This window comes from Carettochelys insculpta, chromosome 12 (genome assembly GCF_033958435.1).
Source record: "Carettochelys insculpta isolate YL-2023 chromosome 12, ASM3395843v1, whole genome shotgun sequence".
NCBI classification, from domain to species: domain Eukaryota; kingdom Metazoa; phylum Chordata; order Testudines; family Carettochelyidae; genus Carettochelys; species Carettochelys insculpta.
In genome coordinates, this window is record NC_134148.1 from 29089326 (window position 1) to 29116487 (window position 27162).

The following is a 27162-nucleotide window of genomic DNA, read 5'->3' on the forward strand; positions in this document are numbered from 1 at the left end:
TAATTTTTCACTGTCATGTGCTGAGGAGCTGATTTATTTTTGGCCTCTTTGCTTTTACATCGTTAGACTTGCTGACATTTTCTTGTACTGCCTTTTGCTTTCATCAAATACTTTCAAGTTTTCCCCTGGACAAGTATGTTTCCAGCAAGCCTTTCTGGCTCTGGTTTTACTTCAGCACTCGCTCGGTCTTTCTCCACTTGCCTTTGGCAGCTTTTTCATCTGAGCCGCCTGTTATTAGAGGCCAATACCCTTTCATGCTTTAGTGTCCCAGTTCTTTTCATATTTCATGTTTTTAAAAGGCTTTTTCCAGTTTAAAATGCCAGGACAGGCCCCAGAAGTGAGGGTTATTGGAAGTTCTCTGCTTTGCATTGGAAGATGAGTTTGGCTTTTTCAGGCAAGTAGCTCAGCTGATTTGGAACTGGAATGGCTTTGCTTAAAACTCAAATGCTTATTTATATAGGCCCCAAAGATGTTTTTAAACCATAACTAAAGGCCCCAGTTCTCTGGACCAGCCAAGGTGAGAGTGGCACATGCCCAGGAGGAGGAGGGCAAATATGTCCATATGACACCAGAGCCAGAACACAGTGGGTCCTGCCCCCCCCCCCCACCTTTTCATGTGGGCATTGTTTCAGGGGCAGAGGAAAGCATTTGGCAGTCACAGAGCCACGCTGGCAGGGGCTGCACTTCATGGTGGTGGAGCAGCTCACCATGAGACACAGCCCCTGTTGGCACTGCTCCGTGCTGCACAAGGCTTGTCACTTGGGGAACAATGCTTCCTTCTGCACCCCCAAACTATGGGGATGTTAAAAACTGCAGGTGGGGGGGGCATGGCCTGCCGGCCGACCCCAGGTCTGGTGCAACCCAGAAAACCCTCAACACTCTGGCACCCTTGCCCTAAACCCATTTTGCATCTTTACCTGATGCTATGCTTCTGGGACAGCTAGTCGCCAGGACTGGAGTCTTCCCCCCCACCAGCTACACTGCTTTTTGTTTGGGTTTTACCCCCTCCTTTCCCACCCCCACCCCCGCAGACAGCCAATGGCAGCAGGCTTGCCTGTGTTGCCATGGCAATGCTGCCACACCCGAGGCCCCAGCTGGGCTGATGGAATTGGCCAATAGCTAGTTAACCTGGAGTTAGTGCTGCCTGGTGCTGGCAGGGCAGTGCAAAGCGCCCCTAACATGCTGGCAACATGGGCGCCTGGCTTCTCTGCTGTGGAGAAGAGCACCAGTGTGAGTAGAGCGGAGCTTTCGGATGGGGTTTGTCATGCTAAATAGTGGCAACCTCTTCTCTCCCTCACCATTTGCAGTTTGGCCTTCTGGGCTGTTCATCATGCTGTCAGTCAGGCCAAATATGGGTGACCCAGTTGGCTGCAGTTATGATCTTACTTACCAGCTACTGCAGAAGACCCCCGCACCCCTGCCAAACTGCTGTCAGAGGCAAGGCTGTTGCAAAACCAGACCTAACGGCCCTGATTCAGCAATGCGTTTAAATTTAGTGGTACTGAGCACATTACTCACATGCTGTAGTGTTATGGGGCAACTGAGCCAACGCCTGGCCCAGGCTCGTTGCCCATTGATTGTCATGTGGATGTGCCAGAGAGCTGGCCTCATGTGGTTAGACTGGCCTGATAACGTACAGGTCAGCACATTGTACACGGCCCTGCAGCCCAGCCGAGGAAGGTCCCATGTTGCCCCAACAGCAGGGGGACAAGCAGTTTCATGCTTCAACTTTGTGCCCAGGGGAAGTAATCTGCACAGGCCTTGTCCCCAGGGCTGCTGTAAGGCATGAGGTGGTGGGGCACCCCACAAAGGAGAGGGCCATGATGGGAGTGTGACAGGCTCTGAGACCAAAGGCAAAGCAAAAGCAGCAGCTGCAGCCAAAAAGCAGGGTGGGGCTGGCTGGCCCCTGCTCCCTGCCAGCACTGACTTTTATCTCTGCCCCCCACATCCCTCTCACTATAGGAAACAAAGGGAGCAGAGAAGCCAGGCTCGAGTGCTCCTTGACGCTTACATGGAGGGTGGCGGGTCTGGCTAGCTACCTTTAGGTCCATGAAGCTGCAGCTTCCAGCCACCACCTACTGGGCCAGGTGCTCCAACCACCTCCAGCCATGGCTTCCTTCATTCCCTTGCTCTGCAGGTGGGGGAGTCCTGCTGGCAGCACTGGATTAACTCTTCTGGTGAGGCCAGGGACTAGTAGATAAGAATGGCCTTCCCAAGGGCACTGGAACAGCTTTTTTATAGTGGGGATGCTGAGAACTCAGAGCAGGGAGAGGATATAGGGGCAGGGACAGGAGCAGAGGGTCTGAAGATGTAATGGTGGGGACCAGAACTGCATGGAGGAGGGGAGAAGATTGGATTGGAGTAGCAGTGGAAAGGCAGGAGCTGCAGAGGGAGGAGGATAGGAATAGAGCTTGGGGCATGAGCAGGAGCTGGGGACAGGGCACAAGCAATGAGAGGTGGGATGGGGGAAGTAACCAGAGAGAGGGAATGGGTGTTGGGGGAGGCTGCAGGAGGTGAGAAAGGAAGGTCATGTAGCCACCAGAAAACACTTCTGCTCTGCCCCCAAAATCTGGAATGAAACCCACGCTTCCTCCAGATGAAAGTTTATAAAAGCCACAGGGAGTTACAATGGTCAGCATCAACTCTACCTGAACATTTTGCATTTTGTCCACTGGGGAAGTCTTAGAGCTTCAGTGCTGCCTTTCAGCTCATCTTCAGTTTATTGCATGTAAGGGATTTGGAGAGGTCATGCAGTCATTGATTTAAACCCAGAGAGGATGGGCTGCCAAACTCGAGCAATGAGGTTTTAGCTGCCTAGTCTGAATCACTTAGGAGGGTGATACCATGTCCTTTAAAATGCTACTCGCTTTCATGTGACTTGGTTCAAAAGTGTTGGCTTGGATTCTGGAAATACATGTTTCCTACCACCAAAATCTCATTTTAGGAATGCTGCCTTTGAAAGGTTTAATAGAGACAGATTGTTTAGGTTAGCCTCACAATGGAAAATGTAACCAGCTAATTTACTGGATTGCCCTGACTACCAGACCCTCATAGGAATATAGAGCATCTCATGAAAACAACAAATGATATTTGCTGCTATATGTTCATGCTTATTTATTCATCTCCTACTATACTCTAGGCGTTAGGGAACAGGCACATAGTCAAAAAGATATGTAAACAAATACCAGTCCACTACCATAAAACAAAAGACTCAGACATCATAATTTGGCATTGAATATTTATTCTGATAAACCTCTTTGTATTCCAAACTACTACAGATAAATTTTGTTGTAAGACAAAACTTTACGAATGACTGTTCCAAAAGCTTCTGTCAGCATAAACTAGACAGTCAATCTATTGCCACGTTCTGTGGAAGTAAAACTTTCAAGTGCAAAGCAGATTATTTGAAAAGACATTTCCAAACTCCTTAACAGCTTCGACAATATTAAAAAACCTAACAACAACTCTTCAAATCTCTGCCAATTTAGTTCTCATAGTGCCTTTGTAATAAATAAATAGAAAATATATCTTTGTCATTGTAAGGTCTATAGGAAAATGTACAAAACACTATACATCTAGTTCCGAAAAAGGACCAGCTATTTCGGCGACAGGTAAAAACAAGCATTTGAACCGACACCCCCCCACCCCAAAATCTCCCTAATGATGACAACTGTATATGCAAGTTAACATGAAAATACCTGCAGGTTTAAAACTTTTCAGACAGGATATTTGTAGTTTGTGAATAAGACCCAACCCCTTCCCCAGGAAGAGACCTATGTGACTATCTTTGCATGACAGAGCAAAGTATTTAGAAAGACTTTGTTTTTCTGGATGAGACGTGATTTAAAAATACCAAGCATGATTTTCTCAAGCCAAGTCTTATGATTTCACCCTGAGAATTCCAAAAATTTTGAAAATTAGAAGCTGCACTTTAGTACACAAGTAACTTTTGTATTAGCTAAAGTACTTGAATCCTGCTCCATTGGGTTTGATTGTACTAAGTTTACATAGTAGTAGCTGAGTACCAATAAAGTTCTCGTTGCCTACACCAGCAAAAGTGCAACACGTCAGTAAGCTATAAATATCAGAGGCTGCTTCTTGGAAAACTAACTCCAGACTTGGAGGTGTTTTGATCCTGATTCACCCCTTACAACATTCAGAAAAAAAAATCTGGCTTTGGTCCCTTTCTAGCATTTTACATTCTTTGTACTGATGACTGCTAATACAGAGCAAAAGATGCAGTTGTACCTACTGTACAGCTTCGGTTATGGGAATGTTGAAGTGGACACTCAGGATTTTGAATACATTAAAACAGCTTTGATGCAAGTACTAGACTCAATATGATCCTGTTTTGCCTAGCAGGGAGTTTCAGATAAATGAGATTCACGTCATCAAGGATGAACTGTAAGTGAGCTAATCTTTTCTTTTTAAGGAATAGATGTGATCTGCAGGTGGAAAGACCACAAATCATCATAAGACATTGGGATAGAAATGTCTCTTGAGAGCTATGCGCTTTCACACTGCATCCTGGAGAATTGGCCTAAATGACCTAAACGGCACAAACATTGCTTGAATGAGTCATTAATTGACTGTAAAGAATCTAGCGGAAAAGGAAATAACTCTGGATGCTTTTAAAAAATGCCACACTCTTGAAATTCTGCTAATGGACACCAGTGTAGGAAAAAACCCCAAAAAACAAAACCCAAATTCCAGTCCTAAAGCCCAGGGAGGGCTGGAGGGGCATGGTCCCACAGTAGAGCCAGAATGCCACTTGGAACTGACTCACACAGCAACATAAGAAAGGTTCTGCAGAATTCAGCCTCTGCACAGTGACAGATTGTGCAATGCCACATGGAATCATGGTTGCTTCATTCCAAGTCAGAGCTGACATTTTAAGAATACAGTGGAGGGAAAAAAAGAAAAAAAAAATACTCAGGGGAATAAGTCCAATTAAAATTAACAAACCATCAGTGGATTTTGGGGGGATGGTAGAGGAGAGGGAAACAGCTATTCTGGAATATGGATGAGTTGTCTACTTAAATTATTTTTCTGAAGTTACCTGAATAACAGAGGCCACTTGGGAGACCCAGCCTGACATCTTGGGGAAACACACAGCAGTACATCATGTCACAGATGAATACACAATGTTTTTAGAAGGTTAAGTGCTGGCAAGCAGCTCTTGTTGACACTCAACTTTGCTCATGCATTTTTTTTTTTAAATGAGAACCTTCTGGTTTGAAGTAAAGGGGGCAGGAAATGCACAAGATAACATTATCTGGAGAAATGGGATGTCTTCTGGGATCAATTTGTACTCTTCACCCCCTCCATGTGACCTCAAAGCCCCCTACATCTTAGGGACCCACCCTCCAGCAATGCTCAGCTTACTGTGAGACCCAGTAATATACTTTCTCTCCTGACCGAGGATGACAAGCAATAAGGCACAATACATTGGGCCTGATTCCCCTTGATTGCGCTGGAAGCATGATTTTGAAGCCTGAGCCTTGATTAGGGATGGCATAAGAGGACTACCCCCCGCAGTCTCTGCCTGCGTCACCCCAGTGACGGCTCCTCTCTGGGCCTATATGACATGCTACCACCAGTCCCGTGGACTGGCTGTGAAGATTTATAGGTGAAAGAATGTATGAGACAGTGAGTAAGGGTGAAGTGCTTGGTTGTCAGGTCCTTTCTGCTAGTCTGTGGCTGCTTGCAGGGGGAAAGCATACAATCATGACAACAGCTACTTAAAAGCATAAATGAAAACCCGTGGGAAGGCCAGCTGTTGGTTATGGGACTAAGCAGAAATGGCAGGTCCCATTATAACCATATTGAATTTGGATGTGTGACCCTAAAAGCACCCCCAATGCCAGAAGGCAAAGGGTGTTCTGGTCTAACAGTGAGCTTCAGCTGGACTAATGATCTTAGTGTACCCTAATTTACTGTTGTCACAATGTATATCTAAAAGGTGCCACATAAGAGATCATATGCAAACTGGCAGCAAGTTGGTCATTAGTATTATTGCTGGTGCATGTATGCATGATGTATGAAAACATACTTCTAGCACACACAAGTTCTTAAACCTGTTCAGCAGGTAGGATGTCCACCCTTAGGCCATGGTTCTGCCTGCACAAATGCATCTCCAACGTAAACTGAGCAAAGAGAGACAACGGAAGTACATTTACAAGAAAGGTAAAACAAACTAGCAAGTTGGAGAGACAGCTAAGTAACAATAACAGGGGGAAGAGACTGCAAAAATGAACACGGTGTTAGCCCCTGGGTGGATACCATAAGTGGTGCCCCCAGGAGGGCTTCCTGACATTGAAAACAGAAGATAAAACTTCAAGAATATGAGCAGGAAAGAAAAGCTATTTGGCATCCTTCATCTGAAGAAATGAAGCACTTGGAGCTCTCTGTTGGTTTGGGGCTAAGAACTACCAGCCATGCTGGAAGAACTTCTCTGGTGAGAAGATGACTCTGAACAAGAGGCTCTAGTTTAAATTAGGTTTTAGTCTTAGAAGTGTGTTTACTCGGTTTGTTTGTAGCCATTTAAGTCCCAATTCTGCCTACAGGGTATCATTTAAATATCACTTCTATGTTCATGAACTTCACCTTGTTTTATTATGCCGTGTCCTCAGTGCAGTGCTTCAAACGGAGGAGAAAAATCTTCAGCCAAGCTACCAGGCTGGTGCTGTGGACCGTCTACTCCTTTGCAGAATGAACTCCATTAGGCTTGGTGAATGCTACAGACTAACAGAGAAGCTGAGCACTGCAGGGGACGCTGATTTGGGAAGGCTCAGGACTGAAGAGGCAGATGGTGTCTCCTTGCAAGCAGTAATCAGGCAGGTGTGAGTTCACTAATCTGGTGACACGACTCAGCCACAGCTGCATAGCAGGGAAGCATCCAGGGCTACCAGGCAGGTGGAGACACAGCCCCTTATTGATTTGGGTGAACCCCAAAACATCAGATTGTTAAATCACCCCTATGCCATTTCTTTCCCCACTCTGTACCTTCAGCTGAAATGTGCTAATTCCCTGGTAGCTCAGCATATACAATTTAGTGTCAGGATTCTGCAACTTTGACAGAATAATGCAGAAGCGTTCAAAAGAATTCTCATTGTTTGGCCATTATTCAGAGGATAATTTGTACTTTCTGGTCCAAATTGTCAGTCGGCCTCTGAATTTGCATTCCCAGTTTTGTAGGAGCAGCTGATGGCACTCTCAAAAAAACAGCAGAGTGGATACAATCAGTCCCATGGGAAAATTCCCAGCCCTGCGTGGCAATTAGATTTATCATTCATACCTGAGAGGCTCACAAGGGGTGTAGAGGCAGAACACGACCTGAGGATGCACTCCCCCAGCTCCGACACACACACACACACACACACTATTTGAAAACAGGCTTGCCCCAGATATTATCTTAGAAAATAAAGGTAAATCTGGTATCAGTGGGCAAATCAATAGGGCAGGTTCAAGCAAGACATGCAGCACAAGGAACGCTCTTTGTCACATGAAGCCACTCTACCCACTTCCAATAAAGCTTTCCTCATGTACAGCGACCGAGAAATACTACACCTCCAGAGGGCTGTGGCAGGGTGCCTGTTGTGAGCAGTCAGTAGTCCTTTTCTATTGGGGCAGTGCTAACAGCAGGAAGGCCAAGCAGAGTGTCTTCATAATTTCATTTTCTTCACCACAGGGATTGGCACAACTTGATAGATTTTAGCTATGTCCTCGTCAGTAATCAGTTTCACCCAGACTGGTCGAAAGCTGCCTTTGAATCCAACTAAAGCCATTTTATCTGAAAACCAAACAGCAGGAAAATTGGTAGTCTGCATAGGAGAGGAAGCACCTTCATAGAGTCCAAGGCCAGAGCAGACCAATGTAAGTATTAGCCTAGCTTTCTGTGTAACACAGCCCATAAAACATCCCCAAAATAATTTTTCAGCAGAACTATTAGAAAAACATCCCATCTTGATTTTAAAAATGTCAGGGATGGAGAGTACACCACAATCATTGGTCATTTGTTCCAGTGGCTAATGACTCATTAAATGTATGCTTTATTTCCAGATGGGATTTGCCCGGTTTCAACATCCAGCCATTAGATGGCATTATATCTTCTGCTAGACTGAACAGCTGTTATTAGATGCTAGAAGAAGATTTATCCAGTGTTGCTCAGGTCCTTAACTCAACTAATTTTTGTTTTTCTTCATTTGAATCTTTGCTCTGGGGTGGGGCTGGGGAGGAGGGGTTCAGTGTGCAACCTGTCCCAGGAGAGAGGAGTACCCCAGCTCTCTCTCTGCAGCAGCTTAGGACAAGATGAGAAGCATCTCTCCATGGCTCCAGTGGGCACAGCCAGGGAGGAGGGGTGCATGTCCTTCCTCTGGGGCAGGTCCAGGTTCGTCTGCCCCCTGCACTCCCCAGACAGAGTGAGGAATGCACCAGCTGGACACTTTTCCCCATGCTTGCATGCTGAGGAAGGGGAACAGGAAGCAATGTTCCCATATGAATGGGGGGGGAAGATGTCGATCCCCCACCCTCTGTTAAGAGTGCCTGTGGGGTGGGAGGCTCAGGGCTGGGGCAGTTCTAGAGATGGGTGTGATTGACCCACTGGTGATTGATTTAGTGAGACTAGTAAATTGACTGCTGGTCACTCTCCTGTCAACTCTGGTACTCCCACAGAACCAGATGAGTAAGAGGAATTAACAGGAGAGTTTTTGCTGTTGACCCCACACAGTGTGGACCTTGCAGTAAGTAGATCTAAGCTACGTCGATTTGAGTTACGCTAAAATGCGACTCAAAATTACATAGCTTTAATTGACCAGCTGTTGTAGCATAGGCCTGCCTTAAAAAAGGATCATTGCTTCTGGGAACTGCATTTGGGGGGGTCATGGCTGTGACAGTGTGCAGAGAAGCACTCCTTCCTAGAGGATGTCCTTTCAGGATGGAACTCAGGGTAATTCTGAGTTAACCGTTGCACTGTAAACACAGAATATTGTGAGGTAGCTGTGAAAGGGTTAGGCACTTGCAGGGAAAATGGGGAAGTTTGGAGGGTTAAAATACTCTGTTTGAAACAGCTATTTAGTTGTACTGAGATTTGGCACTCTGGTTTAAAAGCCTGGATGTTTAGGAGACGCACTCATAATGGTCTTTAATTGGACGTTTTCACTTCCCGCTGCTTGGAAGGGCACTATCTGGGTGTGTTTTCCATGCCCTGCCTGCTCTCCATCTGCTGTAGATGCCATGCTAGCAGGAGCGGAGGGTGCCGTCTCCTTATACTTATTTCCTCCCATGACGGACACCACCATGAGTCTGGGTGGCAGGAGTCCCGAGGTCTTTCCCAAACTACCCTCAAGGAGGGAGGTCTGCATTTCTCTCACCAACATACCAGTCTAGTTGAGAAGCAACATACCCATGTATTGGTGCAAAGACAATTTACTAGCAGGAGTTGGTAAACTTAAGTTATTAAACTTGTTAGGTAAACAAATTGAAAGGTTTTTTTTATTTAGATTTGTACTATTCCTTACCTTTTAACTTAAAACCCTTTTCGACTCCAAGTTTTTCCAGTACTTTTGTCCAGGGTCCTTTTGAAATGAATCTGCCTTTGGATGCCATTACCACTATGGAGCTAAAGAAAATAAAACCATATATAAACAAATGAACAATAGTTAAGCATTTATCACTGGTCTGATTTAAACATTGGTGTCTGCCCTTAGGGTGACCCTGGGATGCCTGTGAACTAGGTCACTGATGTTTTCCAATGACTGTGCCACATACTCATTTTTCCATATGTGCACAATCCATTAGAAAGCATATTTAATTTGCTCACTTTACACTGATTTTCTAGAACAGCTTAAATTTTGGAAATCAGCATTTCCATCACACACCACTCTGAGTGGAATGCGCTCCATCTGGGATGCACTCAGCAGTTCTTGTTTAACTTTTTGTTTGCATGTCAGCAATGGATGAAATCTCCAATAAATCCACCTCCCTGGAACCTGTGCAGAGAGTCTGATATTTTCCATTCTTTTTGAGTGCATATTTGATGCAAAAGTGGCCTTATAAATAGTACATGTCTTCCAAAAAATACTGGGGTGCTTTATAAGCTCAGGCTGAAGTACAAATGATGTATGGTCCAGGGATCAGATCATTTTACCTATTACAAACCTATACCAACCTCTGGAGTAAATTTCAGTATCTGTTTAAGGAACACCGTAAAACAGGTTAGAGGAGGTGAAGAAAAATCCTCTAGCAAATTGTACACCTGGAAGGGCATTCTGTAGACAAAACCATCCCAGTTAAAATAGAGTCAGGCCCTCCATTAGGGAGGGTGAAGGGAGAACACAAAGGCTATGTCTACACTAGCCCCAAACTTCGAAATGGCCATGCAAATGGCCATTTCGAAGTTTACTAATGAAGTGCTGAAATACATATTCAGTGCCTCATTAGCATGTAGGCAGCCGCGGCACTTTGAAATTGACGCGGCTCGCTGCCGCGCAGCTCGTCCAGACGGGGCTCCTTTTCGAAAGGACCCTGGCTACTTCGAAGTCCCCTTATTCCCATCTGCTGATGGGAGCAGATGACCATTTCGAAGTTTGGGGCTAGTGTAGACATGGCCAAAGGGGGCAGTTACCCCAGGGCCCAGCAGCTTCTGGCTACACTGCTCATGTGAAGTGGCAGTGGCTGGAGTCCTGGTCCCCTTTAAATCACTGCCTGAGCACTGCACTCTGCGCAGCACTGAGGGGTGGCTGCTTCAGCTCCTCCCTTTCTGTCTGAGGCCCCGCCCCTTTCAGGGGCACAGACCAGCCCCCCCACTTGCCCAGGAGCCTATTGAGGCTGTCAGCCCTTCTGACTATAGGCAAAGTAAAGATGTTAGCAAGCCTATTCTTCTGCAAGGTCCCAAGACCTCTCCAGAGATGGCACCAAGATACCCTAGTGCAACTGAAGAAAATGGGAATTTTGCCACTGACTCCAAAGATGGTCCTTGGTCCTTACAGCAAAGAGGGTTCTTCTTCGTTAAAAGAGGTATTGCAGACTGATTGATAAAATATGTGACTAATTTAATTCACTTTATTTTGCATACTCTCCATGTACATGTGTCCCCAGTGATGTCCATGGCAGTTTTTCAGGCAGAAAGTCTTGATGGATCAACCCCACTGTGTTACAGCCAGCTGGGCTAATAGCCACCACAGGCCCGGGGGCAAGACGGGAGAGGGGCCTGTTTCTGCACCCCAGAAGGGGTGGGACCTAGGGCAGTCAGACATTAGTGCTTCCCTCCCGTCCAGCTGCAGAGAACAGCACTGCCACAGAACTTCAAAGGGGCCCAGAGTTCCAGCCACCACTCTTGCCCAAGTAGTAGAGGCGATGGTCGAAGGTCTGGGACCCTTTGAAACGCCAGGCCCTGGGGCAACTGCCTTTCCCCCCATCAAAATAAAAAAAATCAGAGGGCCTGATTACAGCAAAACAAACTGGTCACTGTAATTAGCCATCAAAGAGTTCCTTGTTTTCAAGCTGTTATTCATTAGAATGCTATTGCCATGCTGAATTGACTTTTAAGCTAACAATTCTGTTTTAATCCGCAGTAATGGAATAATGGCAATACAGAAGTTTCAAGGAAAAACCAGGAACAAAGGTTTAATAATCACTAGGGCTCACTTGTCATCGAAAACCTGAAAAATTCACACTCCTGGGAGATACAGTTAAGCCAACCTGAGACCCTGTAAGGGAGAATTCTTCCATCAACATAGCTACCATCTGTAAAGCAGGTGAAATTAAAAAATAATCAGATATCAGACCAAGAATATAACTAAATACACACTGTAAACCCAATTAGTTTTATAACTGCAAATATTAAATGGAACAGCTGAAAGCAGACTAAAGGGATTATTTTTTAATTTCACTTTCTTAAAAAAAAAAAAAATATTTCAGCTAAGCCTTTCCTACCATGGAGCTTTAAAAAAATCACTTCTACTTGTTCCAGATGTTTGCTTTGGGAAACTCATTACAAAAGTATGAACATATACAAAATATGACAGTTGGCCTGCAGTCAATGCCTGAAGTGAACTAATAGGCTCCATTATTCCAGGAAGCAAACCTACTAGAACGTATAGCTCAAACAGATTCATCACAGCAGACACCATTTTTGCTTTCCCAGATAACTGGTACATTTAACAGCTGTAGCTAAAAGGTCTGGCTGTTTCCCATTTCCAGATAGCAGGCAGGAGAAAGGAGGAAAGGGCCAAGAGAACATTCCAGAAGAACAGGAGACTAGTCCAACGTTACTACCCTATTGAATACACCTTACTAAATTGCTTAATTGCTCTTAACTCCCACTGACTTTCATGGCAGTCCAAACATCACGTTTATAGGCCTACTACAATTACCACCATCACCACACTACTGCTTTAATTACACCTGTGTAACTGAAATAGTACAAGCCCTGTGTTTGGATGCAGTAAACAAAGGTGCTTATACAGCAAAGGAAATGAGCTATACCAGTATAAGGTATCTGCAGATCATTACAACAACAAGCACAGTAAGAGTTGTACAGGCATGAGTATTTTGGTAAAAATACCACACCCCTCCCTCGCCTGATATGGTTATACCAGTACCAAATCTATATATAAGTCCCATCTTAGACACATAACCCATGCTTCACCTACTGCAAATTCCAGTAGATTCCATCATCTGGTCCTCCTTAGTTTGTGTTGAAAGAGCAGTTGCACCAGAAACCAGTAGGACCACAGGTCATTTATTCTGCTCCAAAATCTAGCAGCCATTTGGTATCAGTGGGAATGAGATGACAATTTTCACTGTGGCTCACAGGGGTCCAAATCTGTGTCCACTGAAGCCATTGGGCCTGATTCTTAGTTACATGGAGGCTGTTTTAAGCCACTTTGGAAGTGTAAAATTGTCTAAGCATAAATAGAAATCAGGCTAATTGATTTCAACTGGGAATAAGATAGCACCCTTTATGAAGGAGGACAGGAGCCTACTTCGACATATCCAGATTATGAGAGAAAATTAACAATTAATTTACTCCTCTGCACTGACTACTCTATATATTGTTGCAGCACTCTGTCACTCAAACCAGCAGGAAAGCAGAAGTATCTACTTCAAAGGAATTTCATGAGAAACTTTCTGTGAGGCATTAGAACAACTGTTGATTGGTTTACAGAGGCTTCAGACAAGGTTAATCGACAAAATAATAGACAGAGGTGTATTTGCAAGGAATATATGGCAGTTACCAGATTTCAAATCTGAACGAACACCTATAACAACAATTAGATGCATTAATATTGCCTACAAATCTATATAAGCAAGGAACACAGTCCTCAATTTGAGAAGCTTTGATATGGTTTCTATTAATATCTGACTAGACCACTGTGCTTCAGGATATAGCTGCTCAGAACAAGAGTTTGGGACATAACATTCTAACATTTCTTTGTTTAACCAACACCAGGTGGAACTGAACCTGGGACCTCTGGAATTTAGTGCATAAGCCTCTACCACATGAGCAAAAAGCCAGCTGCTTCTCAACCAAGGTTGTAGAGCACAGACTTCGCTCTCCCTTGTCAGTGGTCTCTTTGCCTCTAGGGTTACACTTGAAACTCAGTATTTGGATTCTGATGGGAGCCTGATGAAGTCGATACTGAACCAAGTCATATAACTGGGATATTCAGATTTTGTAACTCTAACCCATGTCAGGTGACTATGGCAAAGAAAAAGCTCAGTGTTTCAGCAAAACTACTGCACACTAAAGTTTTATTATACACAAGATTATTTACTTACTTGTTTTTGATGTTGTTGACATAATTGTCTATCTGTGTTGGGATTCCCTGTAGAATAGAATTTTTGAAGCTTATTCGATCAACAGTTTTCCCATGCTCACCATCAATCACAACTACTTGGATGCCATCATCAGGGAGGAAATACTTCTTACCATCAACCTGCAGAAGAGAAAAGATATGCTGAAGAAATTCAAGTTCATAATTTTAAGAAGCTTCCTGGCTTGGGCATGGCAGCATTGAACTGCCCTTTGCTTCAAGGGATAGGATTCCCAAACTCCTAAGTTTGGATCAATTTGAATCTTTGCCTCTTATGTTGTAAGTACTACTCATTTTCCTAAGGGCAGATCTACACTACCCTGGAAGATGGACCCCTTCAGGGTTCATATTGCAGGTTTTGATTTTGCACAGCTAGTAAAGATGCATGAAATCCACCCCTCAGGGTCGTGGTCAACCTCTGTACTCCTTGCAAGATGCCAGGAGTTAAGGGAAGTTGACAGCAGCATTTCTCCTGTTGACCTTCCCCTGTATAGGCAGCCAACTTAGTCAAGCACGGATACATTGATTTTGGCTGCACAATTGGCGTAGCTTAGAATTGCATATCTGCAGTTGACGTTTTTAGTCTAGAGTAGATGTTGCCTCAGAGATGTGGCCTGAATGATTTAATTCCTAATGAGAATCAGTGGCAGCTTCCTAAGTAAACTCTGGGTGAAACCTCAGACTTTTAACCTATGAATTTGTAAGAGTCCAACAAATTTGGCTGAGTTAAAAAAAAACACTTACCTCAATGTATGCAAAATCATCCCGGAGGTGGAAATATCTGGTCTTGAAGGTTTCTACTTTCAGCTCTAGGAAATGGTCCTTATTCTTCTGCTGAAAGATAGAAAATGGAATTTGCCACTTTTGTACGTTCCCCAGAAGCTGTTTATTTTAAACCAAGAACTTCCTAGCAGTTTAATCAACAATAAAAGAGTACATAATAAGTTGACACTTGTCAAATTACCCTGTTAAAGAATTCAGGGCAAAATATTAACCCCTGATCTGATCATGTCCTTGTTTTAAATTCTGCCAGTTTTGCAAATAGGACATTTTGTTTTGTGCAGTGTTGTGTGTTAATTGAGGCTTTGCTCCAAGTGAGAAGCTGAACAGGGGGCTGGGCTGGGAGCACAACATGCTTCTGTCGCTCAGCAGAATCCTTGATGTGCAAACATCCACACTGCTACTTGTAGCCCCACAGCCTGAGCCCTGTGAGCCTGAGTCACTTGCCCAGGGCTCTGAAACTTGGGGCACATCTTTAATTAGAGGAAGATCAGCACGCCAGAGGTCAATCTTGCAGGGTTCAATTTAGTGTGTTTAGTAGGGACGTTCTAAATCAGATGTTTGGGGCATCCCAGTCGACCCCGGTATTCTTCATGACTATTTCTCCCGTTGATCTCCTGTGTTGGGGACAGTGAGGAAAGTGAACCTAAGGTACTGAAACTCCAGGTATGTTATTCTCGCAGCTGGAGTTGCGTATAGCAGTTCGACTTTTTCCCCCAACATAGTACTCCCCTCAGTGCCATCAGTTTCTTGTTTACAGCATAGACATACCCCTAGCTTGGCAATCACCCCGCTAGCACTGCATCTGTGATTAGGTGGCCACGGCGGGCAGAAGTCTCATAAGAGCAGGATCAAGTTCTCCTGCACAACCTGTCACCCTGCTCATCACTTTAGCCGCGTCTACACGAGCTGGCTACTTCGAAGTAGCCGTGCCCACTTCGAAATAGCACCTGCCACGTCTACACGTGGTGAGCGCTATTTCGAAGTTGAAATCGACGTAAGGTGGCGAGATGTCGAAGTCGCTATCCCCAACAGGAGATGGGAATAGCGCCCTACTTCGACGTTGAACGACGAAGTAGGGCACGTGTAGACAATCCACGTCCTGCAACATCGAATTAGCGGGGTCTGCCATGGCGGCCATCAGCTGAGGGGTTGAGAGACGCTCTCTCCAGCCCCTGCGGGGCTCTATGGTCACCGTGTGCAGCAGCCCTTAGCCCAGGGCTTCTGCCTGCTGCTGCTGCAGCTGGGGATCCATGCTGCATGCACAGGGTCTGCAACCAGTTGTCGGCTCTGTGGATCTTGTGCTGTTTAGTGCAAGTGTGTCTGGGAGCGGCTTGCTGTTGAGTCCGCCCTGTGACCCTGTCTGCAGCTGTTCCTGGCAACCTTATTTCGATGTGGGCCGCTTTGGTGTGTAGAAGCTCCCCTGCAGCACCTACTTCGATGTAGTGCTGCCCAACGTCGACATTGAATGTCGACGGCACCAGCCCTGGAGGACGTGTAGACGCTATTCATCGAAATAGCTTATTTTGATTTCGCTACATCGAAATAAGCTATTTCGATGTAGCATACCCATGTAGACGTAGCTTTTATGTGTTATATTTCTGTGCACAGCACTCTACCCCGGCACATTAGGAGATACATTTCTTACTGTGAAATGCAGCTTTCCATACATCAGAGCTATCCCCATTACCACATGAGTATGCAGCACCTAGTCCTAGGAGGCAGGCGTATATTGTTGCATGGAAAAGAAGTCCTTTTTCTGTGCCAGTACTGAGAACCAGCACCTCAGTAGCCCCAGCCGTGGGATTGGCTGGAGGTGGGAGGCAGCACTGTGGAAAAATAACTAATTGATATAACTTGCTGCAGCTTCTGGCATCTTTTACTAATCTCTATTTTCTGCACTTGTATCAGGGTTAGGTGGGTTTATGCTTCTGGACCATTTCAAAAAGTTATGCACTGGGCAGAGTAGTCCTCCTACAGCTGGTCTCCAAGGAACGAGGCAAGAAAAACCTTATAAATTTACCAGGAAACATTGGTAATAGAATGTAGTAGGAAACACGATACTTTACCATTGGTGTGGTAGAAAGCTTCTTAGGCATTGGCACATCTACTACTGGAGTTTCCATGTATTTTGGATAGGCCTTGGCTTCACAGTCACTGATTCCAGCATTCTTTGGGATGTTTGCTTTGATCCTTATCCTCTCGCAGCCTTGGACTGAGCAGAAGGCAAACTTCTCCTTCTCGTGCTGGGCTTTGAGCTTCAGAAACAGCAGCCTTCAGAATGGGGAAGACAATGCACAAATCACAGGGTGTTACACGCTCAGACAAATACGTTCCAGTGCTTTGTGAATGCAATGTGTCATACGGCTATCCCAGACTGATGCTAATAGATATATACATGGTGTGTGATGTGGGGCAAATGTTCTCTCTCTAGACCAGGGGTGACCAACCCACGGGGTGTCTTGAGCCACATATGGCTCTTTGAGCAATGAAACGTGGCTCCTCCTTGGAGCCACACTCTGGGAGTGTGTGTGTGTGTTGGGTGTCTGGCTCTGAGGGAGGGGGATTGGGTGACAGTGAAGGGCGGGCTGGGGGTGCATGGCGCTGGAGGCGAGGTTGGGGAGAGCATTGGATTAGAACAGGGGGTTGAGAATACCTGGCTCTGGGAGAAGAGGAGGGCATTGAGCTACGTATTATATATTAATTTTTATCTATCGCTAGATAGATAAAAATAAAATATGTAATACGTGGCTCTTTGCACTCTGTCCACAGATATTTTGGCTTTTGCTCTTTAGCTGGTTTGCCACTCCTGCTCTAGAGAGCCATTATTTTTATAGAAATCAGTGTGTGGATCAATGTTTATTCAGAGGGGGAGGATGCTCCCTGTGAATCGGGGTGGAGGAATAGGAGGGAGAGCAAGAAGTTACTGAGAATGGAGATGGAGGAGGGGAGGGAAATGGGCATCCCCTGCCGACTGCCATTTCTACGGCAGTTCCTCCAGGGCTGGTGCCTTGAACTCCTTCATCCCTCACCAGGTGATTGGTGCCATGTGCACTGCTGTCACCTTGCTCCCTGTCCAGGTGCCAGTTCCCTCTGTCATCTTCCATCCACCCTGGAAGCTAGTACATGTGCTCCTGCCCCTCCTTCAGGCAGGATGTCTTCACTGGCCCCACCTTCCAGTCACTCTGAGTTCTAGACTAGCCTAAGAAGTTCTTCCTGCTCCTCAGTGCCCAGTCCATTCTCATGCACCACAGCCACTCCACTTCCTCCTCCAGGAGATACTGCAGCAATGGAAACACAAATTCACTCCCCCTCCATCCATGCAACATTTTCACTGAGGGGCTGTCATGTTCCTGTATTACACACATACACCTATACACATCTCTTTTTCTTCCAGAAAATTGGGGCTGCTTTTTAGATAGCTAGAGAGGAAGGCCTATCTCCCAAGGGATACATTTGTCCTCTTCAAATGAGCTAAGCAGCTACGTTCCACCATGCTGATCTTCATACATGGTCAGGATTTAAGATTCCTAGACCTAATTTTGAAATGACAAGGGTTTTATGCTTGTTCAGCACACTTGCACTGCTAAGAACTTGGTGTTCCTTCTCTTTTTTGCCTTCTACCCTGCTGGGTATTCATTTGGCACTGAGAGCCACTGAGGCGAGTGGCTGTGAGCACAGGAGTGAGTGGCAGTCACCGTGAGTCTGAAGGAAATGAAGTCGATCAGGTCTTATGGAATCTGTTTGGGGTGATCCCAGTTTGCACTTGAATGTTGGTATGATCCAAAACACTTTCTGGTTCAGACAGTTCTCTCTTATCTGTCTAGCTGAACGAGGGCTATTTCCTTACCCAGCGTCCTCATCCCAATAATAGTATCCTTTGGTTGGATATCGGTGCTCCAATTTCTCCATCTGCAAGGTCCTATAGAAGGTCCCAGTTTTGTATGTTTTTTTCAAGAGGCGATTGTGGATGTCTGAGAGAATGGAAAATGTCGTCCCTTTAGGGTAACACAACCCTAGTTGGATCCAGTCATTCCTAAAACAGCAAAGAGACAAATTATAACAAATAATAGGACACATGACTGACTTTGCTGGGTCTCTCATAAGCCAAATTAAATAGTTTGCTCGAAAAAGCAACAATTTTTTTCTTGGCTGGTCATTATAATTTAGACTTTAAAAGAATATCTATGTGCTACTTAAGCAATATGGGCTAAACACATCTCTCTTCTAATACCATTGGCATCTATTCACAGGGGGATTAAGTTGATCCCAGGCATCTAAGAAATGTGTCATTACCTTTCAGTACCTAACCTGGGGGATGTAAGTATGACCAATTAAAAGATGGGGCAGTTCAGAGGTGACTTCATGGAATACTTAGGTCAACCCTAAAAGAACTCATCAAGACTATGTCAATAAGATCACACTTGAACAAAGTACAGCCACACTGCTGGGTTGGAATGCTACGTCCATGGGTTAAGGTTTGGAGGGATCACTCACTTGTTGAAGTTGATGAGCCATATAGCCAGTTCCTCAGGTGCTGTTTTATCCCAGTGCACAGTATAACCTTTCCGCAGTGTTATAACTGGCTGATACTGTTGGTAATGAGAACTTTTGCTTAAAGCCCCCTCCAAGTAGAGAGGATGGCTGTGGTAGTCATTTTTGATTATTTTCATTCTCAGGGTGGCAGACTTGTAGGCCTGGATGTATATCTGGATTAGGAAAACAGTCACAATTGATTTAATAAAATAGATGCTTACAAATTGGCTTTAAATATATTACTCTGAAAACACTTGCAGCATCTAAAACATTGCTAACTAAAAAGTTCACTGCACATAAGGGAGAGTGATGGATTGGCTCTAGGCAGTGATACCTAGTGATTTTATGGCAGGAAGAACAGTTTTATGGTTAAGTCACAGGACTTTAGGAAATCCAGATTCTGTCTTGTGTTCTACAGAGGTTAGAATGTGGGTAAGTCACTTAATTTAGCTGTGACCTAAAAATAAGGAAAATAACAATAAAAAAAAATCTAGAGTCATTTTGTGAAACATAATTAATTAATGCTTCTTACAAGCTTGGGGATTTTTGAAAGAAGTTACTACAGAAGTGCAATTTTTTTTTCATTGTTTAATATTCATGGCCAAGATTTTTAAAATGACTTTGAAAATGTGCTATAATATTTAACAGGCAAACTCATCGGTGTGTGTAAAGCCACAAGGAAATGTAAATTCTTTGTACCTGTGCATAGTGCCCGCTGCAGATGGCACCTCTCCAATCTGGCACGTCAATACAGTCTGGGTGTTTGATCAACCAGTTATCTTCCTTTATGAGGTATGAACCTGGATATTCTGACACAGAGCCATCTACATCATGAAAAACTGATGTTTTATCACCATCCATACTCAGGTCATTGAACCAGGGTCCAGGTTCTCCAAAGAACACTCTTGAGGTAATCTGAACAGAACAGTGACATATTCACATACCGCAGGAACAATTCACTGCTTAGCACTTTAAATGAAGGAGAATTCTGGAATGGTTCAAGTTGACTGATTTCACTGAGAACTGTAAAATAGTTTAGACAAGAAGCAGCATTTGGATGTGCTGGTCATGCTAGAGGTGGTTATTATATATGAGGGCCAAAAATGGGCATTGATTTTTGGCACTTCACTTTTTGCTCCTCAACTTGAGACATCTGCAAACCAGGCCTACGAAGCTCTGAACTTGCCAGATGAAGTCAACGGAGCTTCTAGGTGCTCAGCACTTATGGAAGGAAATCAGCACCCCTGTGAGTCAGACTCAGGTGTCCCCAGAAAGCAGCCCCCAAAATCTGTGGCCACCTTTAGCAGTGTTGGTTTTGTCTCACTACCTGACATTTGCTAGAATACTTGGTCTTCCTTCCTCGTCTGCTTATGGCATGCATGGCTAGTGCCTGTGGCTAAAGCAGAGCTAGACCGTGAACTGCAAATGTCTGCTTAGTCATAACCTATACCATTGACCATGAACGTTAAGAGGTGGAGGATGAATCACCAGCATTCTACTCTCCTGGCCTCCATCCTGGGCTGAGAGGTTGGAGTAAGGCTCAGGGAGGTTTTTACTTTACCTGATCCAATTCAGGCATCCTTTCTTCTTTTAATTTGCATGCTACATAACGTTGCACTTACACTGGGAACAACCAGCCACCTCCCTTGGGACATGGCTGCTTATGTGGCTTCTAACCAGTGGCTCTTATCCAAGTTAAATAAATTGACTGTCACAAACTGGCCTGATGTAATGTGACTGAGGCTGAGTCAGATATTTTGGGGGATTTTTTTTTCTCCCTACCAGACACGTGGCAAAGATCTTTTATCAAATTTTGTCATGATTTTTTAGAAAATCTGGTACTGAGTGAAAATGAGTCAATTAAAATAATCCATTCAACCTACTGTTGTCTGTAAATGCACTTGAAGGGCTTGTTAATTGGATTCAACAGCTGCCAGGTACATTCTATCAGGCAGAGGAACCACTGTCAGGACCAGAAGGCAAGTATTTGTAGAAGCAGATGCAAAAATACCTCTCTCTCTCTCCGCCTCTCACCAGGAATAGTTCTAATTGCTTAGTTTGGTTCCAACAAGCACCCAAAAACTTCACATGCTTATTAAAAACTGAGCAGAATCTTTTTTGGACACATTCTACTCTCAATTTACATCTGTGGAACTGATATCAATGGAATTACCAAATGTAAATAAGAAAATTCCCCTTGATTCTGCCCAGTGGTTCCTTGGTATTTCTTGCTTCTGACTGGGGTGGAACTTTTCTAAGAACAGCTTTTCTATACTGGCACTTCCACATCCTACTCCAGCTGGGCTTCCCCTCGGCTGGTTTTAACTCCAAGTAGAACTCTTAACTTCAATAGAGTAACTCCTAGGGACAGGAAACAGGCCTACAGTAGTGCAGAGGCTCACTAAAATAGAAACAATGTTTATATATATGTGAACCAAACTTTTGGAGAAAACAAGTGCGGTTCTGATTTGCTCCGAGTTTGTGAGAAAGATGAGTTTTTTTTTTTTTTTTTTAAAAAAACACACAACAACAACAACCACCACCAGATTTCTTATCCCTAATCTACACTTAATTTGCTAAAAACAGAGCCATCATCAAACTTGGAAGAGTAACATGCTAATCCTGATGTTGTTTTTTCTCCCACAACAACAGTTTCCTGAATCAAATTTTCCACCATGAGACTCAGGTCAAAACCAAAATGCCCAGGAGCTGATATTAAAGAATAACTCACAGGAACATCTTCAAACAGAATGTTGGTGACATTGTTATTGGGGCAGCTCTGCCAGGCATTGTTGAGCCGGAATGCCAGGGCACTGGTGTGACGACCATCCAACGCAGCAAACTTGCGAAATGTGCAGTTTTGGACATTGACTGGCCCATCATAAAACTGAATCCCTCGAATTGGAAAATTCCTAAAAGAGATTTGAAAAATAGGACAAGGGAGATTTGGTCACAGTGCCTTACTGTAGGCATCAGTATGTGTCTTAGATAACACATAGCCACCAATGTTCCCTCTAATGTTTTCCATCCATGTGTTGATATTTTCCCCTCCACATGTTTTTCTATGTGCTGAGGCATGTGGAATGTGCAGCAGCCGGAGAAATGAAAAACATAGCTGGGAGCACTCTGTTAATCAGCGGGGTGGCATTTGAACTTCCCCTGAGCGGCCACACAAGGACACAGTTTACAGGGAACACTGGCAACCGCATGATGCTTGCTTTGTAGCTGTCATTATTTTGCAGTCTGCAGGAGACCTTTGTATTAGTGCTGCTTTTATTTTTGCCCGTGCAACTCTTCAGTTCTTATGGGTTCAGTCAAGGTCTCTTGTGTCTAAGCAGATCATCTATTTAGTCTATACTCCTAAAGGGAAGGAGCACTGGACAATGCCAAAGCATTGACCTGAAAAGGAGGGGGAAAAAAAAAAAAAAAGAAAGCCACAATCACAGACAAGTTCTGCAGCAGCTGCAAAAAAAAACCTGAACAGTCAGAGATGCGCTCCTCTTTTTGTATCACTCCAGGGCTAAAATCCCAAGAGAGTTTCCACAGGAGCAGGAGGATAAGCAGCCTGGCACAAATAAAATAAAAAATTGGATTTTAAAGAACAACACTGTTGCACTGCCCTAGGATATGGGTTCAAGATAGCCGGCATGCTCACTGGCCCACCAAGGTGGGGAGGGGGGCAAAGAAGGCAGTTACATGGGGCCCAGCATTTCAAATAGGCCAGGAGCTGTGGCTGATATCACTGCTGCTTTGGCAGCAGGGGCTGGTGGAACCCTGGGCCCCTCTGAAGTGCCCTGGCAGCCTGGCTGTGATGTAGGGTGGTCTGAGTGGCGTTAAGGGCTGACTGCCCTAGGCCCCACTCCTCCTGCCTTTGGCCCCACCTGTTCCGGGGCGCACAGCCAGCCCCCCTCCTACCTTACCCCAGGGCCTGCAGTGGCTGCTGGCCTTGCTGCACACTCCAAAGCACCTTAACTCAGAGATCATTTAGACCCCAGAGGAACAGTAGAGAAGACACCTGCTTTCCCACATTCTGATTTTAGTGACTGGTGTTTTAACCCTTTAAGAGACCTGGCTACAACACATCAAGGGCTGCTCATAGTAAACAAGAACATAATCCCTTGCTCACAGGAGTCATCCTTTCTCACACAAGAGTTTCCCATGCGATGAGTGCTCCCCGCCTTTGGAAGCTCTTGTACCCAACTTCCACTGAAGACAATGGGAGAATGTTCTTATGTAAAGGACCGTGGAAAGGAGTATGAAAAGATCCCCCTTTCACTGCTGGTTGTAGAAGATGGGCCTATCGTGCCTCCTTTGACAAGCAGAAGTGGGGAGAGGCATGCAGAAGGATACAGCATTCAAGCTCTTTATGTGCTGGAGGCTTCCATTAGGGTGGCTACATTTTTAGAACAACCACAACAACAACAACAAAATACTCTTGCATTTGCAAAACCAACTTGGAGCACCAAGATGATGGATGAGGTCACCCATGAAATTGAGCAGCAGCTTGTAAAACACTTTAACAAGGGCACAAAGATCATGTGAACCCAGCATCAGCTCTGCTTGGTCCCGAGCCCGGACAAGGGTTCTCAGAGATCTTCTTGGTGACTGGTAGCTGAAGCGGGTGCCTGTAGGGGAAGCACTTGGGCAGCTGTCCAGGAGAGAGAGATTTAGGCGCTGCCCCGCCAATTGAAAGAGCCCCCACAGCCATCCACAGCGGGTAGCACGTGTTTCTATTGGTGGTACACAGCCACACATACCTGGGTGCACAGAAAATTTATTCTGCCTCTGGCTGGAGAAGAATTGAGGGAACATTGGTGGAGACTGCAGCATTGTACAAGAAGCTGAAGAGATTGCCCTGTTAGCAAACTCTTCCTCTGCTTTAGCTCTCCCATCCCATCCCCCCCTCCCCCAGTTCACGAAGCAGGTATTGATACTGTCCTGGCAGCCTGACAACACAGGCCTGCCAGCAGCAGCTGCAGATTGAGGACCTTGGGAACAAGAGACATGGAACAAAACCCTCTGTGTGTAATTTCTTCCATTTAAGTGACACCAAATAGTGCTGAAAAAATATAAGCTCAAACAAACAGAAGGGTTGGGAACAGCTCACTTGTGCTGGGCAAAACTTACTGGCCTATGGGGAGAGTTCTTCCACTGTGATCCAGGCCTCCGGGCCCCCATATGTGGTTGTCCATAGTCTCCGTTCCCACGTTTTTACTTTCACCCACAAACAGGCTGTTCTTTACTTCTTGCTTTGAACCATCATCATGTGGGAAAGTTCCTCCACTAGGAGAGACAGGTCTGTATGTTAAAATGGGCTGCTTGTGGCAAACGCCACTTTGGAATCATAGGACAAAGCAGGAGAATGGCCAATTAGGAATCAATAACACTCACCTTGCCAAGGTCAGGCCAATGCCATTGTCAGCAAACCTGCAACGAAAGGAGAGCAGGGAGGTCTGTGCTTTGCAACGCTAGACAATACCAGTAAGGATTTTAACATGACGAGGAGGACTGGGGTTAATTAACAAAATGGAGCTCCCTTCTCTGAAGGGGGAGGGTGCAGGGAAATAAAAACTAGTCATTTTGTTCACATTCCACTTGGTGAATAAAGCAGTTTTATAGCATGACTCATAAGGCATATAGACCAAAAGTGGTGGGACACACTGAACCGCTCTAGCTAAGCACTCTTGGGACCTCATCGATGCCACATGAGAAAATTTGCCAGGACCATGGAAGCCAATATTGTCTAGAAGCATTACCAACACATCCACTGCTTACTGGGCTCTTAGAAGACATTTAGGGGTAAATTAAAGCTAAATAACAGCACAGAACACTGAGAACCAGGACTGGTGGCTGAAAACAAACTTTATGGGACCACAGGAAACTTGCCCTTCCCCCACACGATAAGCAGTCATCTGGCTAACTAAAATCATGCCGAATTATGGATGTTGCTAATCAGACAGGTTCAACCTGTAGTTTCATACAGCCTTAACTAGAATTATATCTTGTTGTGGCAGGAGGAAGGATTTACTTATTGGCTACAGATCCGTCTTCTCCCTTACCCCCATCTCTGACTACCATGGACAACTTTCAATGTTATTTGTGTCTCTCAAACTATTTTCTATTATTTAATAATCTTCTGCCCTTCACAGAGGTACATAAACAGGGAAATGTGTGTTAATTACTCCTATAAGCTTTTCCATGCTGTAGCTTAAACAGGGGTAGAAGTTTCTGACTTCTGTTTGATCAGTGATCAGATACAGATTAGAGACACCTGAAGTAAAAGTTTGGATAAAAATGCTACTGAGCTTTAGTGAAATTCAAGCTCCAGATTTGCACCTGGCTCTTCATTTTACCACTGCTTCCTATTTTTATAATGATACAAACCACAATGCCAGTTTCAAACACCCCCAAACGTTAAGAAATTTAGAATCCAGGTACAGAGATTAATATTCTGGTTTGAGTCCAGCTCTACTGCATATTGCCAAACATCACACTTACAATTTGATGCTAGAATTTAAATGGTCACCCGCAAGACAAAAGTCAATGTAAAGCTAGGAAAAGAATAAAAATAATCTCATTCGGTCACTAGGTGGTAGCATATTACACGCTATCTACTTTTCATTTCTACAGCCCCATAACACAAGTCACATTAATATTTGTTTTGTTAATGCAATGCATAGGTGTAACTGAAAATTAACTCTGTGATTATGATTATAAAAACAAGTCAGAGTTTGAGGGCTGCGGCCTCAGTGTCAGATACACTCAAAAGGATGCGGCTAAAAATTCAAAACATTGAGAAACTTGTACAGTATTTTAGAAACGATGGTATCTCTGTGACCAATACAAATGTCTAAACAATATGCAAGTAATCTGAAAAGGCAGGAATGTTAAGCATTTCTGACTAAAACAGTCTTTAGGAAGGACAGATAAGAACACTTGATATTATATTTCTGTCCATTCTGACCTACTTTCAATCTTCCTCATCTCACAGAGTCACTAAAGGCAGTGGTGATGTTAAAAGGGTTCTAAGATAACGCAGTTTTTGCAGGCAACTGGATACCACATACAGGCCAACAAACAATTGTACTAGTGTTGAGCAATACACCCTATAGGCAACCTTTTTACTTTTGGACCTTGGCTAATTGAGTTGCTATCAAGGTACTGGATCAGAAGTTGAAATGGAAGATCACCCATTCCCAAGTGCAAAGAGTGTGCTCTGAGCAGCACAGGAAACTGCTTTCAAAGGGCGTATAAATATGCTTTCTCCCGGATTCCCCTCTCCTTCCCATGATGCATCATTTTGTGTCTGTTTCCTTGGTACTGACTTATTCAGCACAATGCTGAACCACACAAAACTGAGCCATGACCCAAGCTTAGCCATGGAGCCTGGTCAGAGGTTTATGGGATTTTTTGTTTATTTTAAGCTCTTCATTTTTCATGTAGAATGGTTTATTTGAGTCAATTTTTGCCACCCCTTTGAAAATCTGGACAAAGTCACACTCAAAAAACAATTCAGCAGATTCTTCATTTCAGACAAAACAGGGTTTGTTTGTATAAAAGAATGCCTGTGTTTTCTTAACGTTTCAAATTTATTTTAATCTTGACCATGTGCAAGGTGCAAAGCAATATAAATAGTCTAACCACAGCTATGCTTGCCATAACCATGGAGTTGAACTCCTAGAGTTGAAATAAGGCAAAACTCACTGGCAGTCATCCAGCCATACGTCTCCACCCCTGAGCCAGGCTCCATGGTCCTGGTTCTTGTATGCAATAAAGCGTTCAATTATCGCAGGTTCCCTAGGCTTCAAAGGGTCAGCGTCTTGGTGTGGACTGTATCTGTAAACACAAAAAGAGCAGAAACTGTTTTCAGCGGAAGGCAGTCTACCGCAGTGAGAGTCTACTGCTATACTGACTTGTTCAGCATTTGGTGGCATTGTTTCTGCTGAACACAGGAATTGCCAGGCAGGAGAAGAACTACAGGCCATCTAAACCTATACATAGTCTCTCTGACAGTGGACAGTAGTAGCTA

General features: G+C 44.5%; 1 protein-coding gene across 4 annotated transcripts in view; it reads right to left on the bottom strand.

Moving 5' to 3' along the window:
• Positions 1-3227: 3227 nt before the first annotated feature.
• CEMIP (cell migration inducing hyaluronidase 1) overlaps positions 3228-27162 on the bottom strand; it is a 70983-nt gene continuing 47048 nt past the window's right edge. For 2 of the 4 annotated variants that reach the window (XM_075006362.1, XM_075006365.1), the window contains exons 17-28: positions 26838-26969; positions 24525-24560; positions 24261-24416; positions 21865-22045; positions 19833-20048; positions 19095-19306; positions 18448-18633; positions 16667-16871; positions 14562-14648; positions 13783-13940; positions 9519-9619; positions 3228-7792 (exon numbers count right to left, since the gene is read on the bottom strand). In XM_075006362.1, the coding sequence (XP_074862463.1) occupies positions 7665-7792; positions 9519-9619; positions 13783-13940; positions 14562-14648; positions 16667-16871; positions 18448-18633; positions 19095-19306; positions 19833-20048; positions 21865-22045; positions 24261-24416; positions 24525-24560; positions 26838-26969 (1798 nt within the window). In that variant the 3' untranslated portion in view covers positions 3228-7664. Of the gene's footprint in view, positions 7793-9518; positions 9620-13782; positions 13941-14561; positions 14652-16666; positions 16872-18447; positions 18634-19094; positions 19307-19832; positions 20049-21864; positions 22046-24260; positions 24417-24524; positions 24561-26837; positions 26970-27162 lie in introns of all 4 variants that reach the window. The other 2 variants (XM_075006361.1, XM_075006363.1) reach the window with 1 other exon arrangement.